Source organism: Eurosta solidaginis, chromosome 2 (assembly GCF_040869045.1).
Source record: "Eurosta solidaginis isolate ZX-2024a chromosome 2, ASM4086904v1, whole genome shotgun sequence".
Lineage (NCBI taxonomy): Eukaryota > Metazoa > Arthropoda > Insecta > Diptera > Tephritidae > Eurosta > Eurosta solidaginis.
Genome location: NC_090320.1, coordinates 38,488,992 through 38,504,374, shown reverse-complemented (window position 1 = coordinate 38,504,374; position 15,383 = coordinate 38,488,992). Strand labels below are relative to the sequence as shown.

Genomic DNA, 15,383 nt, shown 5'->3' with positions numbered 1-15,383 from the left:
TGGCGTGTCGAAATTACTAATATTCGCCACAACACCCTCTACATTTAGATACATAAGTGCCCATTAGGCATTACAATTTTTGCGATTCCGATATTTCATATAGCAATTCCGCGATTTAGGTCTTTTTTATTCCCCAACAACTTACGTTGTGCTCTTACATTCTAATTTTTGAACTAGGTCACCTGGCGATATGCAGTATGGCTCTATTTGTAGGTAATGAGACCGCTTATTCAGTGGAAAATATTTTGTGAAAGAAACACACAAAATCACGAGAGAGGTGAGAAGAACCAACAGGGCGACATTGTTTTAAGAAAAGAAAAGGCCAGTAGACTGGTTAACATGGTGGTGGAAATTTTTTGTTTTGAAAAATTTATAAGCATTTGTATGTCCGTATTCAAAAGCATTTCACAGTTTAAGAGATAACTTAAAATCATGGACAACAAAATTTTTGGAGACTTTATTAGAGCGGGCCAAATTTATTGTTGAAAAGGCACATCCAGTTTCTGAATCTATATAAAATTTTCTAACAAAATTAGGGAGGCTCGAAATTCATTTCAGACCTATAGTCCCATGGGCAATATTACTCAGTATGACCCATAGATTCAGAAACTGGATGTGCACCTTAAGTTTTTTTTCCCCCATACAATTTGACCCGCCCTATTTTTTATATACTTCATACATTGAAAGTCGTCTCTTTTACCAATTTTTCAGCGTCAATTTCATATATATCCCCCATTCCCAATTGAATGCTTTATCATGAATAAATAATCGAATGAAGAAATCAATGTTGAATGCCGCACGTACAAACGCACATCTGGGGTTCGACAAATATAGTCATATGAATTAAAACTCAAACTAGCACTAAAATGTCACAAGATCAAGTCATTTTGACAATACATGCCCCCCTTCCAAGTGGTAATGCGACAGCCTATTGCACATAGAAGAAGTAAAAAAGAACAATCAAATATTCAAAACATAAAAAAATAAAAGAATTTATATTTCTCAAAGTCATCAATCAATAATTCGCTTCAAGTAATAATATTTCGTTCAACGCAAATAGCAAGAAAATGCGATATCGCAAATATCGAAAATTTAGTTGGAGCACTGATGAAAATAACGTTCCATTAACAAGGTAATTTCTATACAAATTAATTATGTTGTTGTTGCTATCAGTTGAAAATCATATTGATGGCTGAGTGGAAGTTCACGCGCCTTATCTTTAAACTTGTTTGAAAAAACGGCATATATAAGCATTTAAAAATTTCTGAGGTTGAGCCTGTAGCCGAAACGGCTGATCTTTGATTCAGACGGTGTTGTACAATCGAATTTAAACATGTAAGGGTGTCTAAGTTCGGGTGTAACCGAACATTATATACTCAACGTGAGCTTCAATTGTACAGTTCATTTCAGATAAATTACTTTTCTACATAGCACATGGCACTGCTCATTTAAAAAAAAAATGTCTCCCAATTTCCTCACAATATTTGGTATCACAACGGACCTTCATGTTGTCCAAGTGAGCTTCCCCTATCAGGGCAGCTACCACCTAACCAAACCTAACCTCTTACAGTAAAATTATTTTAAAAAAATTTTAAGCTAAACGGTAAACGGCATAACCTGATTAAGGTTCAGTTGGTCTTACTTATGACTATCAATAGAATTTTGACGCGTCCAACGCTTTTGTTTATTTGTCTGATGAACACCCTAGATTGATGAGGAGTGTGATGACTAGTACCTAGGACCTACCTAATTATTTTCTACCTTGTAGTAATATTATTACTTCATGTAAGTATTGTTTCAATAAAACCGTTTAACAAATTTTTTTTTTTCAAGTTTTTAGTCTTTATTTAATTGCCTATTACTTCTCATTCTATTTAGTTCATTTAGTGACTCATTATTACAAGGACTCTTTCCTGACAATTTGTTACAATCTAAGTCCTCAATACATAATCCTTCCAAAGACTTTATTCGACTCTGCGCCACGTGTGCTTGTCCCTCCTCGAACTCCAAAATATTTTGATGTCACTTATACCAGACTGTATGTAATATTTGTTCCAAATATGAACCAAATCGACCACAAATACGATTTTTTTGAATATCTCGATACTTGCGCCACCTAGCGGCGACTTTTCTCCATAGGTCTCTTTCTATTCTTGTATGTACTATGTGTTCCAAATATGAGCCAAATCGGACCACAAATACGATTTTTTGAAATATTTCGATCCATGCGCCACCTATCAGTTTTTTTCTCATTGTTGCATTGTCATCGGGTTCTGTACTATATTCCAAGCTTCAAGCATGTAGCTTATCGGGAAAATTTCAATTACAAAATTCGTGCTAGCCAGCCAGCCAGCTTTCAAGTCAAGCTAAATAAAAAATACTAGTTTTCGCTAAGATGTAGCTTATTTTTCTAGTCTACGACCCTTTTAAGCTACTTTTGTATAAAAGTAGGTGTGGTCTTAAACCGATCCCGCCCATTTTTACTAGAAATATTTCCTTCTATAAGGAAAATATGTGTACCCAATCTTATTACGACGGTAATTATTATACGACGGTAATTTTACCGAGACATACAAAATTGCTTAGTCATAAAAGGAACTGTGCCACGTCCATTTTAAAAAATTTAAATTTTTTCTTATTTTTTGTTATAATTCCACTTGGGAAAATAATTATAATTAATATAAAGCTGTTTTTTTGCAAAGCTATAGCTTATTTTATTCGTCCATGACCACTTTAAAACTTTTTATATATAAAAGTGGGTGTGGTCTTTAATCGATTTCGTAAATTTTTCTTCGAAGCATTCCCGAATTTTGTTATGATAGGTTTAACGGTTTTTGATTTATAATTAATAATATTTGTAAAATTGATTTTATCACAAATTTTTATCTAGCGTCTCAATTTCAGTCCACACATCAAATTTCAACATTTTTGGTGTATTATTTACTAAATAATCAGGTTTTTTGTGTTTTATATATAAAAAGTGGGCGTGGTTATCATCCTATTTCAATCATTTTTAATACCAATCTACCCTGGGTCCATATAAGCCCGTATACCGAATTTGGTAGGATATCTCAATATTTGCCTAAGTTATCGTGTTAACGGACCGACGGGCATGGCTTAATCAATTTTTTTTCGATACTGATGATTTTGATATATGGAAGTCTATATCTATCTCGATTCCTTCATATCTGTACAACCAACCGTTATGTGAGCAAAGCACGCTGAGTATAAAAATTGTACCCGAACATTTTTTTAATATATTTCTTTTACGGTTTTATTGACACCTGAATGGAACTATTTAGACTGGCAGTTCAACCTATATCTAAATCCGGTTTCGAAAACGTTCCATCTTACCGTTGTTTCCAAAAATGCCCTCTCAGACTACCACTCAGCATTCTATGCCTTATATATAAAAGTCTCATGTCACAGTGTTGATGGTTGCACTCCTTCGAAACTGCTCGACCGATTCTCAAGAAATATATAATATACTAGCACACCCGCCAGACGTTGCCCTGCCCTAGCTTTGGTCCATCTGCATAACTTTTAAGCTGTTTTTACCTCTTACACTCCCTTCCCCTCTCTCCAAACTTTCCTTATTTTTTTATTTACCCCTCGCTCTACCTTATTCTCTTTTCTACCTTTCTTTCTCCCTCTCCGTCTATTCCCTCACGTTTCTTCCGCTCGGTCTATCCATATCTCTCTATCTTCGTCTGACTCTATCTCTTTCTGCTTCCATATTTCCTCTTCTCTCTAGTTCTTCTTGTTCTTCTTCACCCTTTTTTCCCACTCCTAGTCCCAATCCCAGTCTCAGTGCCTAAACCAGTTCCAGTCGGAGTCCCAGTTCAAGTCCCAGTCGGTCCCTGGTCCCTTTCCCGAAAAAAGTGTCATAGTGTCATAAATACTAATCTTGCCAAAGGGCTGCATGTATTCCCAATTTCAAGTAAATCGAACCAAGAACAGAATTAGTTCGAAACATCGGTCCCTGTTCATCTTCCCGGAAAAAAAGTATGGTAAATACTAACATAGGCAAAGGGCTACCTATATACTAAAACTACAGGCCAATCGAACCGTGAATAGAATTTTGTCCACTTCCCGGAAAGAAACTTCACAGCAACGCTATCCTATCTTTCAAGTTGGATCAAACTGCACACGGTGTGCAAGTTTGATTGACATCAGTTAGTAGCTTAATAAGTCAAAACCGAAGCCGGAACTGGACGGAAATGTTAATGATTTGGTATGAATGAGTTATCGGTTTGCTATCGACGGTTTACGGGGATGTTATCCATTTCCTATCGACGAGTTATCGGTTTGTTGTAGCTATGTTATCGGCGAGGTATATATGAGTTATCTATTTTTTATCGAAGACTTTTTTTAATCGAAAAGTTATCATTTTGTTTTGGAAAAGTTGCCGCTTTTTTATCAAAAAGTTAACGATTTGTTATCCAAAAATTTTAGCTATATTATCGAAAAGTTATCGAGTTACTATCGATATGTTTTCAAAAAGCTATCGGTATATCAGCGATAAAAGTTCGCTAAATATGCCTATAATAAAACAATAACTTGTCGCTATCGGTACCGATAGGAAGCCGATATTTGTGTCTAGTAAAGTCTCCTCTGTTGTGGTTCAACGTCAACCCTGAGCCAGCTGTAGTTTACTTGAAAACAAAATTATTGTAGACGAGCCTGACCCGTTCGCATCCCGCGCAACCAATATAAAAGCCTCTTATCAAATATCAACAGGAATCAACTGTTCTATTAACTTACAGCTTACGCTGCCATCTAGCGTACAGTAGGAGCTGTCGGTAATACAGTGCAAATATTCACAATAGTGACATAGTACAAATAGATTTCTTTGTGTGCTCACAATCGTTTATTTAAAAAAAATTATTTTAATAGAATATAGCTAAACAAAAGCACTACGACCAAAATTGCCCAAAGCTCGATAATAGGCCGAATCTCCATCTTTACAACGAAAAATTTTTTTATAGATTTGGATTCCAATTAAGAGCGAAAAAGGGACCCGTACATAAAACAGCAATTAGAAATAATATATATGATGTTTGCAAACACTCCTGTTCGGTAAGAAGCTTTTTTCTTATTATTTTAAAATATTTAAGGGCGAGTGCAAAGAACGTATTACCAAATTTATAAAAAAGGTTATGTATCCAAGAATGGTGGAAAGAAAAAAATGAGCCCGAGAGTTTATTATTCAGTACTTTTTATACAAAATGTAGAGAGCTTAATTAACAGGCTAACTTAGTTAATACAGAGGTGTAATGAAATTCAGTAGAAATTGAGCAACTATGCTAATGCTAAGTTCACACTAATCTATAGTATTACAAAATTCAAATAAAGATAATCAAGAAATTTAACATTGTATGTACATATGTATCTGTAAGGATAACAATGAAAGTAAATATATCTCAACTTAAGTATCTGACTGAACATCCTGGCCGCCTTGAAAGATCCTTTTCAAGATAGTAATAGTGCAAGTTTGTGTATGGGCCGACGGATGAGACCCCTTGTAGTTTTTACGTTGACGACTCGTACACGTTGATCGTTTCCTGGAATTGCTACTCGTCCCATTACCCAACGTTGAGGAGGGACATTTTCTTCATGTACTAAGACAAGTGCGCCCTTTAACGATATTATCGCTTGCGGTGGTCCACTTATTGCGCCTCTGTAGCTCATTTAAATAGTCGGTTGACCATTGCTGCCAAAATCGCTGTTTAATGGCACTGATTCGAACATAATGGTCTAGTTGGCTGATTTCTTTGCTTGTTGTTTGACGCTCTGGAAGAGACTTAAGTGAGCTACCAATCAAGAAGTGACCAGGCGTGAGTGCTTCCACGTCGCTAGGATCGGAAGAGAGCGGCGATATGGGTCGCGAATTGAGTATGGCTTCTATTTCAATCATGGCTGTTGTCAACTCTTCAAAGGTTAGACGTGCATTCCTAACAGTGCGAATTAAATGGCCCTTAGCAGACTTTACCGCGGCCTCCCACAAGCCGCCAAAATGAGGTGCCCGCGGTGGTATGAAACGAAAGTTGATGAATTCATTGGAACAAAATTGAGTTATGAAGTCCTTATTCTTCGGATTGAAAAGAAAAGACTTTAGTTCTGCCAACTGGTTACAAGCACCAACGAAATTAGTGGCATTGTCGCAAAAAATGTCAGTTGGTAGACCTCTTCTACCGATAAGGCGTTTCAACTATGCAATAAAAGCTTCAGTGGTCAAGTCCGAGACGACCTCAATATGTACAGCCTTGGATGATAGACACACGAAAATCGCAACATAAGTTTTGTAGGGTATCTTGCCACGAATTCGCAAATAGGTATTAATTGGTCCACAAAAATCAAGTGCGCATCGAGAGAATGGGCGAGCAGGGTTGAGACGTTCGACCGGAAGGTTGCCCATCACCTGTTGCAACAGGCGGGGTTTGTAGCGAAAGCAATGAGTGCATGATCTTACGATACGGCGTGTGAGATTTCTTGCGTTGACAATCCAAAATCGCAGTCGAATAAGTGCCACTAAAGCCTTTGCACCGGCATGGTAATTCGTAATGTGCAAATGACGAACATATCCTTCAACAAACTCGCTAGTGCTAGGTAAGAGTATTGGATGTTTTTGATCATACCTGACTCCTGCAAGTTCAAGGCGACCACCCACCCGTAATAAATCAAAGCCGTCAGTAGGCTCCAAAAATGGGTTTAGAAATTGTAATGAGCTTTGGAGATCTAACTTCTTTTGTATTCGTCGGATATCCTCTTCAAAATAATGTTGCTGCAAATTCCACACAATGCATAAAAGCGCCGTTTCCAATTCCTGAGGGGCGAGAGAGTGCATGTCAAAATCATTTAGTTTACGTAAGCCCCTTCTATGTACCCTTGAATAAAATCGAAACATCCACGCAACTATGCGTAGAATTTTCATATGCGAGCTATATCTTTTTATAACCTCCAGGATGTAGTTGAACCTTGTCGCTATTTGGAACACCGACTTTCTTTTTTCTTTATCTACTTCTGCGTAGTCAACTTTATCGATTTTGTTTTGGGGCCAGTGCTCCTTACTATGGGATAAAAATGGCGGACCCTGATACCATATTGAATTAGCGAGCTCTGAGCAAGTTGAGCCTCTCGAAACAATGTCAGCCGGGTTGCTACTTGTTGGAACATGCCTCCAGTGACATGCCGCTGTGAGATCTTGAATTTCTGATATCCTATTACCAACAAATGCCGATAATGTAAACGAATGTTGCTTTAACCAGTAGAGAATTATTTGGGAATCTGTCCATAAGTACACTTCTGTCGTATATTTACCCGAGCAGGATTTGATTTTATTGTAAAGTTGCGATAGCAGATGTGCTCCACAAAGTTCAAGCTTTGGTTATGACTTCTTTTTAGTAGGGGCAACTCTGGATTTTGCTGTGAGAAGTTTAACGCAAGTGACGTTATGAGAATTGACTACTCGTAGGTAAAGACAACAGCCGTATGCCCGTATGGAGGCATCACAGAATCCGTGTACCTGTACGGAAACTGCATTCGCTGCCAAACAGTATCGAGGGACTTTCAATGACGGAAGTAGTGCTAAATCCTGTACAAATTTTTTCCATGCGGTATGCAAGTTTTGGGGAATAGATTCATCCCAATCAATCTTTAATAGCCAAAGTTCTTGCAGAATAGTTTTTGCTACGATAACGAGAGGGGATAACAAACCAAGAGGGTCAAAAAGTGACGATGCTAGCGATAAGATTTTTCGTTTCGTACATTTGTTATCCACAGTCGATTTCGCTTTGAACGAAAACATAAACAAATGAGTGCCTTGATCCCATTGTATGCCTAGGGCGCTTGTTACGAAGGATTCCTCTATGTTTAAATCCTTGACGGTTTTTTCCTCTCTGAAGCTTTGATGATTGGAATGCCATTTCGCTAATTCCATACAACCGCCTTTTAGAATTGCAGTAACTTCCTTCTTAATTTGAGCTAGTTGCTTCGGGGTTTCCGCCCCACCCAGAAAATCATCGACATAAAACGAAGATTTTATAACCTTCGACCCAAGACCGAACTCCGATTCATATTGATCAGCTAGGTACTGAAGACTTCGCACTGCAAGGAAAGGTGCAGCTGCTGTACCATACGTCACAGTATTTAACTTAAAGGTTTTAACTGGTTCATCCTCAGAATTTCTCCAAAGAATATATTGAAAACAATGATCGCGTGGATCTACAAGCACTTGGCGGTACATTTTGACAATCTCAGCTGTGATAGCGTAGCGAAAAAGGCGAAACTGAACGAGTAACATGTATAACTCGGTTTAAATAGTTGGCCCTACCAACAATAAGTCATTTAGAGATTTTTGAGATGTTGTTGGACACGATGCGTCAAAAACAACTCTTAATTTTGTTGACGTGCTTGTAGGTTTTAGCACACAATGATGAGGAATGTAATAATGCGGTTCATCAAGCTTCGGTGACTTCACTATGCTCATATGTCCTAACTCTTCGTATTCCTTCAAAAATGACGCATATTGGTATTTAATTTGCAAATCTTTACCCTGCAACAAATGCGATTAGTCTAGGATGAATCCGGGATGAGTCGCAAAGGAGTATGCGACCAATGCCAGTTTTGATCTCTTTATATGAGTTGAACTGTTCCCTTTTGTTTGAGCATGTCCTATGAAGAGACTAATTGTACCCATTTATACCCGAAAGGGATCGATAGGACCAATCGCCATTGTACCCATATGGGAATACTAGTCCATTTTCGTTTCAATAAGTACTCAAATAGGTACCAGTGACATTTTTAACCCCAATGGTAGTAGAATGATACTCAGCGATGTAATCCATTTTAAAATAAAACAATAATTCAAATTGTTTTAGTTTCATTTCCGGTTTATATTGAAATAAGCAATTGCTAAGGCAGATGACTTTTTTGCTGAGAAAATTTCATGGCACAAACGCAATCGAAGGGTTTGCCAAGCCGTTAAATCTATTTGATGTAAGCTGTTCGCCCGCTTTTCAAAAAGAATAAAAAATATTCTCCTAAAATTTTACCCCAACTCCGGTGTAGTCGTTAAGTCCTAGTAATTTAGGATCTGTTTAGGGCTTCGCATTTTTCTTAAATAATTCGATTGAATCATATGTAATCTTTTTTATTTTACTCATTTCGTTGCCGTTTTTTTTTAATAATTATTAAAATGAGCTACATAGATTTCAAACTCACTAATCCCTACTGTACCCGAAAGGGACTAAAGGGGATCAATTATGCCCAAATGTAGACAAAAGAGATCAATCGGACCCCAATCTCTTTAGGGATTAATCGCACGATTTTTTGCAGGGTAGATAAACGGCGCTACATTGCTTTCAATCTCCTCAATGCAGTATCATATGAGAAGCCCAGAGAAGAAGGGTTATCCTTAAAGGGTAATCTTACAATAACTCTACCATCGTTGTCTCGAGAAACTGTTTCCAAATAAATGTTTTCACAGACTGTCTGCTCATCTGTCATTCTTTTTGATTTATCATCTGTCTCTTCAATTTTCCAAAGATACTACAAGTTACGGTCAACTCTTTCTTCATATGTGAGTAAGCATGTTGGCGTAGATGATTTGCGTGGAACTGAAGGTTCGTATCGGCCAGAAACGACCCTTCCTAACAGAGTCTTTTGTAGGGACGGCAAATTTTCTCCGAGCTTAATTTGGCCAACTGACAAGATTTCAAAGAAGCTGTCTGTTCCTAGCAAAAGATTAATGCGTTTTGACTTGAAAAATTCTTCATCGGCCAGTTGGGTATTTGGAGGCAAATTCCACGTAGAAATGTCAATTTGAGATTCTGGCTGATACGAGATATGGGAAGTAACGCAAAAGGAAAGTTGTAGTTGTAACTGATTGAAACGAGATTTGACTGAAGTAGATATTTTATGCTTAATGTTTGTCCGTGACTCCCCTATGCTACTAATTTGTATGGAGTATTTTTCTCTTGGCAAGCGCAACTTCTGTGCAAATTCCTCAGTAATGAGATTAATTTGTGAACAAGAATCGAGTAATGCCCTGCCTAATTGATAACCACCAGCTGAATCTCTCACGAGTACAAGTGCTGTTGCGAGAATCACTTGTTCCGACGAGGACTGCCCACAATGAGTGTGAACTGTAGCGGCGGTACTGGCACTGACTTCATTTGACGCGACAAACGGTGATGACGATGACAACGAAGAGGGTGGTGCAGCAACAAGTGATTGATTGCGATGTAAGAGTGTATGGTGAGCCTGAGCGCACAGCTTGCACTTGAATGTGGAAGTGCAGTTTGGTACCTTATGATTTTTCGATAGGCAGTTTATGCATAGAGCGACGCGCTTAGCAAATGCAAAACGTTCAGCGACATCCATTTGTTTAAAACGGGGACATTGGTTTAGAGTGTGCTCAGCCTTAGAGCAGAGAGAGCATACACGCTTTGAGCAAGAAATTGAAAAGCTATGTTTTGCATTTTGATTTTGCTGCTACCTTTTTATTATCAGTTTTACGATTTTCGAAGCAAAGATAATGAGATGTGTCAACTGACTCTAAAAACTGACAGCGCCTTTCTAACACCTTTGCGCAGCTTTCCCAGGAGGATAGTTTTTGGAAATCCAAAGACTCCTTCCATTTGCTTTGAGACTCTTCATCTACCTTTTCCATAGCTGAGTAGATGAGCATTGCATTGCATATATCTGTATGATTTCCCAAAGATAATAGTGAACTATAGAGCGCAGAGACATTGTCGAGAAGACTTCGTAGTTCACTGGCATTTGGCTTTGACATTGAACTGAGTTGAAATAATAAAGTGATATTTTCAATGAAAATTTAAGTATTTTTGTCATATCGAACCCTTAGTCTTTCAAGAGCCTTTGGATAATTTTCATTAGTTACTTGGAAAGCGTTGATAGTCTCTAAAGCTGCACCTTTAAAGCAACATTTGACAAAATAATCTCGCGATCGATAATTTGCTTGAATGAAGTGATGAAATTTTTGTAATTAGAGTATTTTCCGTCGAAAGTCGGCAATTCTAAGGCAGGTAATTTTTTTGCATGTGGCACAGGATATGAAAAGGTTGTATCTGATACAGTGATGTTGTGCACATCTTCCCCTAACTGCGATTGAATTTCGAGTTTAATTGACACATGCAGATCTTCAATTTCACCCCGTGCATTATCCTCTGGCTCTAGTTTTTCAATATTCGATTGAATAGCTAGGATTTGTTTAAAATACGACTCTAATATTCCTAGGCGGCATTTCAACTCCGCTGTTGAAAGAGTCTTCCCTTCTCCTCTGCCATTTGCATCAATAATGGTTTTTATACGCGAAATATTTATCTTGGTTGTTGTGCGTAGACTTTTGTATTCTTCCAGACTTGTAGCCATAATGGCTTAGTACCGCGAGTAATGAAATCAGGGATCAGGAATATAAGCGACAGAGATAAATGAATGATCCTACTATCAATGTGATGCAGGTGGCAGATCTTAACCCCTTGAATGCAGTACAATGCTCCGATGAGCTTTCCGCTAATATAATGTATAATTTGTTTCGATAAGAACTTACTTGTATATATAGTCCTGGACCTTTGCACGAAAATGTTGCGATGTGTATACTGCGATGCAAATGTTACGATGAAATGTTGCGATGCAAAGGTTGTGCCTGTTGTCGAAGGTTAACTCTGCGCAGGATTTGAATGTTGGTATCGATTGGTTGGTAGATGTCCAAAGTTGATTCCTTTGTATCGTTGATGTTGCGAAAAAACGTAAGGTGTTTTGTTCAAATAGTGCCTATTTATGCTGTCTCATTTTTCGTCGTGACCTTCAATCGACTTCTGCGAATCTGGACAATTTATTATTTTGCACTGCTCCACGTTTGGGCGCCAATGTTCGGTAAGAAGCTTTTTTCTTATTATTTTAAAATATTTAAGGGCGAGTGCAAAGAACGTATTACCAAATTTATAAAAAAGGTTATGTATCCAAGAATGGTGGAAAGAAAAAAATGAGCCCGAGAGTTTATTATTCAGATCTTTTTATACAAAATGTAGAGAGCTTAATTAACAACTAACTTAGTTAATACAGAGGTGTAATGCTAATGCTAAGTTCACACTGATCTATAGTATTACAAAATTCAAATAAAGATAATCAAGAAATTTAACATTGTATGTACATATGTATCTGTAAGGATAACAATGAAAGTAAATATATCTCAACTTAAGTATCTGACTGAACAACTCCGTTTGTATTTCTGTAATTAAAAGGCACTTACACCCCGTAAAATTTTTATGTCGATGAATTCTCCATTTTCGCGCCACAGTGGCCGCCTTCTGTCATGCGAGAAAGCACCTGTTTATGCCCCATTTAAATATGCTTTAACTCATAGTTTCTTTTTTCACCCTTCTATGACATCATTCATGCCGCATGGCTTCCATTTCTTTGCCACACGCACTATACGTGTACTGTATGCGCACTTATGTATGTATGTATGTATATACAATTATATCGGCATATGCATTGGCGGATGTAAACAGAGTACCGGAAAAAAATAGGTCACATAAAAAACTATTTAAAAAATTCAATAGAGGGAAATGCAAGTAAACAAAAACTATGGAACTGCAGTATGTCAGCAGGAATTTAGGTTTAAGTACGAAGATTGTATTCAGACAAAAAAATAATTCAACACGAAAAAAACATAAGAATCCTGGTTATGTCAGCGGATATTAAATCTTTGGTTTTTTGGATCCGTTCGTCTGTATGAATGTGTAAAGCTAGAACTGAAATTTGCTCCTATATCATATATGTATATTATTTCTAATTGCTGGTTTTATGTACGGGTCCGTTTTTCGCTCTTATTTGGAATCCAAATCTATAAATAAAGTTTTGGTTGTAAAGATGGAAATTCGGGCTATTAGCGAACTTTGGGCAATTTTGGTCGTAGCACTTTTGTTTAGCTATATTTTATTAAAATAATTTGTTAAAAATAAACGATTGTGAGCACACAAAGAAATCTATTTGTACTATGGCACTATTGTGAATATTTGCACTGCATTACCGACAGTTTCTATTATACGCTAGATGGCAGCGCAAGCTGTAGATATTGTACGCTAGTGACAGCGCACGCTGTAAGTTAGTAGAACGGCTGATTTCTGTTGATATTTGATAAGATACTTTTATAATGGTTGCGCAAGATGCGCACGGGTGAGGCTCGTTACGATGTATTTTGGAACGATTGTCCGCCATCCCTTGTATATTATTTCTGATTACTGTTTTATGTACGGGTCCGTTTTTCGCTCTTATTTGGAATCCAAATCTATAAATAAAGTTTTGGTTGTAAAGATGGAGATTCGGGCTATTAGCGAGCTTTGGGCAATTTTGGTCGTAGTGCTTTTGTTTAGCTATATTTTATTAAACTAATTTGTTAAAAATAAACGATTGTGAGCACACAAAGAAATCTATTTGTACTATGGCACTATTGCGAATATTTGCACTGCATTACCGTCAATTTCTATTATACGCTAGATGACAGCGCAAGCTGTAGATATTGTACGCTAGTGACAGCGCCCGCTGTAAGTTTTAATTGATTGACGGTAGTTGCTGTTATACGCTAGATGACAGCGCAAGCTGTAAGTTAGTACAACGGCTGATTTCTGTTGATATTTGATAAGATACTTTTATACTGGTTGCGCAAGATGCGCATTGGCGGCCACCGTGGTGTGATGGTAGCGTGCTCCGCCTGTCACACCGTATGCCCCGTATTCGCACCCCGGGCAAAGCAACATCAAAATTTTAGAAATAAGTTTTTTCAATTAGAAGAAAATTTTTCTAAGCGGGGTCGCCCCTCGGCAGTGTTTGGCAAGCGCTCCGGGTGTATTTCTGCCATGAAAAGCTCTCAGTGAAAAGTCATCTGCCTTGCAGATGCCGTTCGGAGTCGGCATAAAGCATGTAGGTCCCGTCCGGTCAATTTGTAGGGATAATCAAGAGGAGCACGACGCAAATTGGAAGAGAAGCTCGGCCTTCGATCTCTTCGGAGCTTATCGCGCCTTACATTTATTTTTTATTTTAAGATGCGCACGGGTGAGGCTCGTTACGATGTATTTTGGAACGATTTTCCGCCATCCCTTGTCAAACTTACTCTTTCGGTTGTGCATAACACAGGTCTGAAACCGCACTGATAAGGTCCAGTCGGCTGATTCACGGTGGGCTTCAATTTGTCGCACAATATGCTTGGCAGGACCTTATATGCGATATTAAGAAGGCTGATTCTGTGATGGTTGGCGCAGTTTGCAGGATCCCCGTACTTGTGAACTGGGCAAAGAAGTCTATGATTCTGATCTTATTTTGCATAGAAGTGATGCATGCGTCGTACTAAGCCCTCTTCGTCGTATTTGCATAGATCTGCAGGCAATGCACGCCAAGCGCCCGCGGCCTTTTTATTTTTTAATCTGGTTATTGCTATTCCTTTTTCATCATTGTCGTGTGAAGGAACATTTATTCCATCATCATCAATTTTCGTGCTCGGGTTAATCATCTTCCCTGGTCGTTTCGTTGCTCTCTCCATTTACGAGCTCAATGTAAAGTTTTCGGGCGTTATCTCTGCTGTTTTCTTCCTGTTAACGCGCCTCCTTACCCTTTTCAATTTTTGGTAGCGTTCAAACACTCTTCCCCGTAGCACCGTAGGCACCGTCTATTCTTTCGGTTGCAACGCGTCGACACCAGTCGTACCAGTTGTTTTTCAGTGGTCGCCGGTAACCATTTTTGTCCTCGGCAGCAGTACGAAGTGCTTCAGAAATATGCGTCCACTGCTCCTGCATTCCGTAGTGTTGACTTGTGCTCTCAGACAGCAGGTGTGTGAGTCTAGTTGCGAAATCATTGGCAGTCGGTTGGGATTGGAAAGGATGATCATTCTTTGGCTTCCAGTAACGTGATATTCCAAAATGTGCCAAGAGCATTTGACTAGTTTTGCGCAACGAGTGCGGTCCTGTGGTGAGAAGTGAGTTTGCAATTTCTTTTTGTGTTGTTGTACTAACAATAAAGACACTCACCTCACCGAAGGTTTTGGGGAGTGTTATCGATATTGATGGTCCTGTCCCGGATATAGATTCGGTACGTTCCGGTAACAAAGCACCATTGAGGTACCATCCTTCTCGGGAATGGTTAATATGACCACATTAAACTTTCTAGGCCATCCCGCCCTCATCTCCTTGTTCCCTGAGAAACTTGGGATCGCTAGGGCCTCGCCTGCTAAATATGTGTGTGATACATTCATATTTGTAACAGGATTCCCCTAGCGTAGGTGAGGTTGACAATTGCTTTGTGGAAGCTTTGAAGCTATACAGCTTTGTATTGCGCTCATCAACCTCTTAAATCTATTTTTGTGT

At 38.4% G+C, this 15,383-nt stretch overlaps 1 protein-coding gene across 10 annotated transcripts in view; it reads left to right on the top strand.

Annotated features, from left to right (window-relative positions):
* The window catches only part of LOC137239588 (serine/threonine-protein kinase GL21140), a 220,056-nt gene that overhangs the window by 154,415 nt on the left and 50,258 nt on the right, over window positions 1-15,383 (top strand). Inside the window, exon 1 of one of the 10 annotated variants that reach the window (XM_067765044.1) lies at window positions 1,006-1,132. The exons of the other annotated variants lie outside the window; for them this stretch is intronic. Within the exon in view, the coding sequence (XP_067621145.1) occupies window positions 1,068-1,132 (65 nt within the window). The 5' untranslated portion in view covers window positions 1,006-1,067. Of the gene's footprint in view, window positions 1-1,005; window positions 1,133-15,383 lie in introns of those variants that run through there. 10 annotated transcript variants of the gene reach the window in all.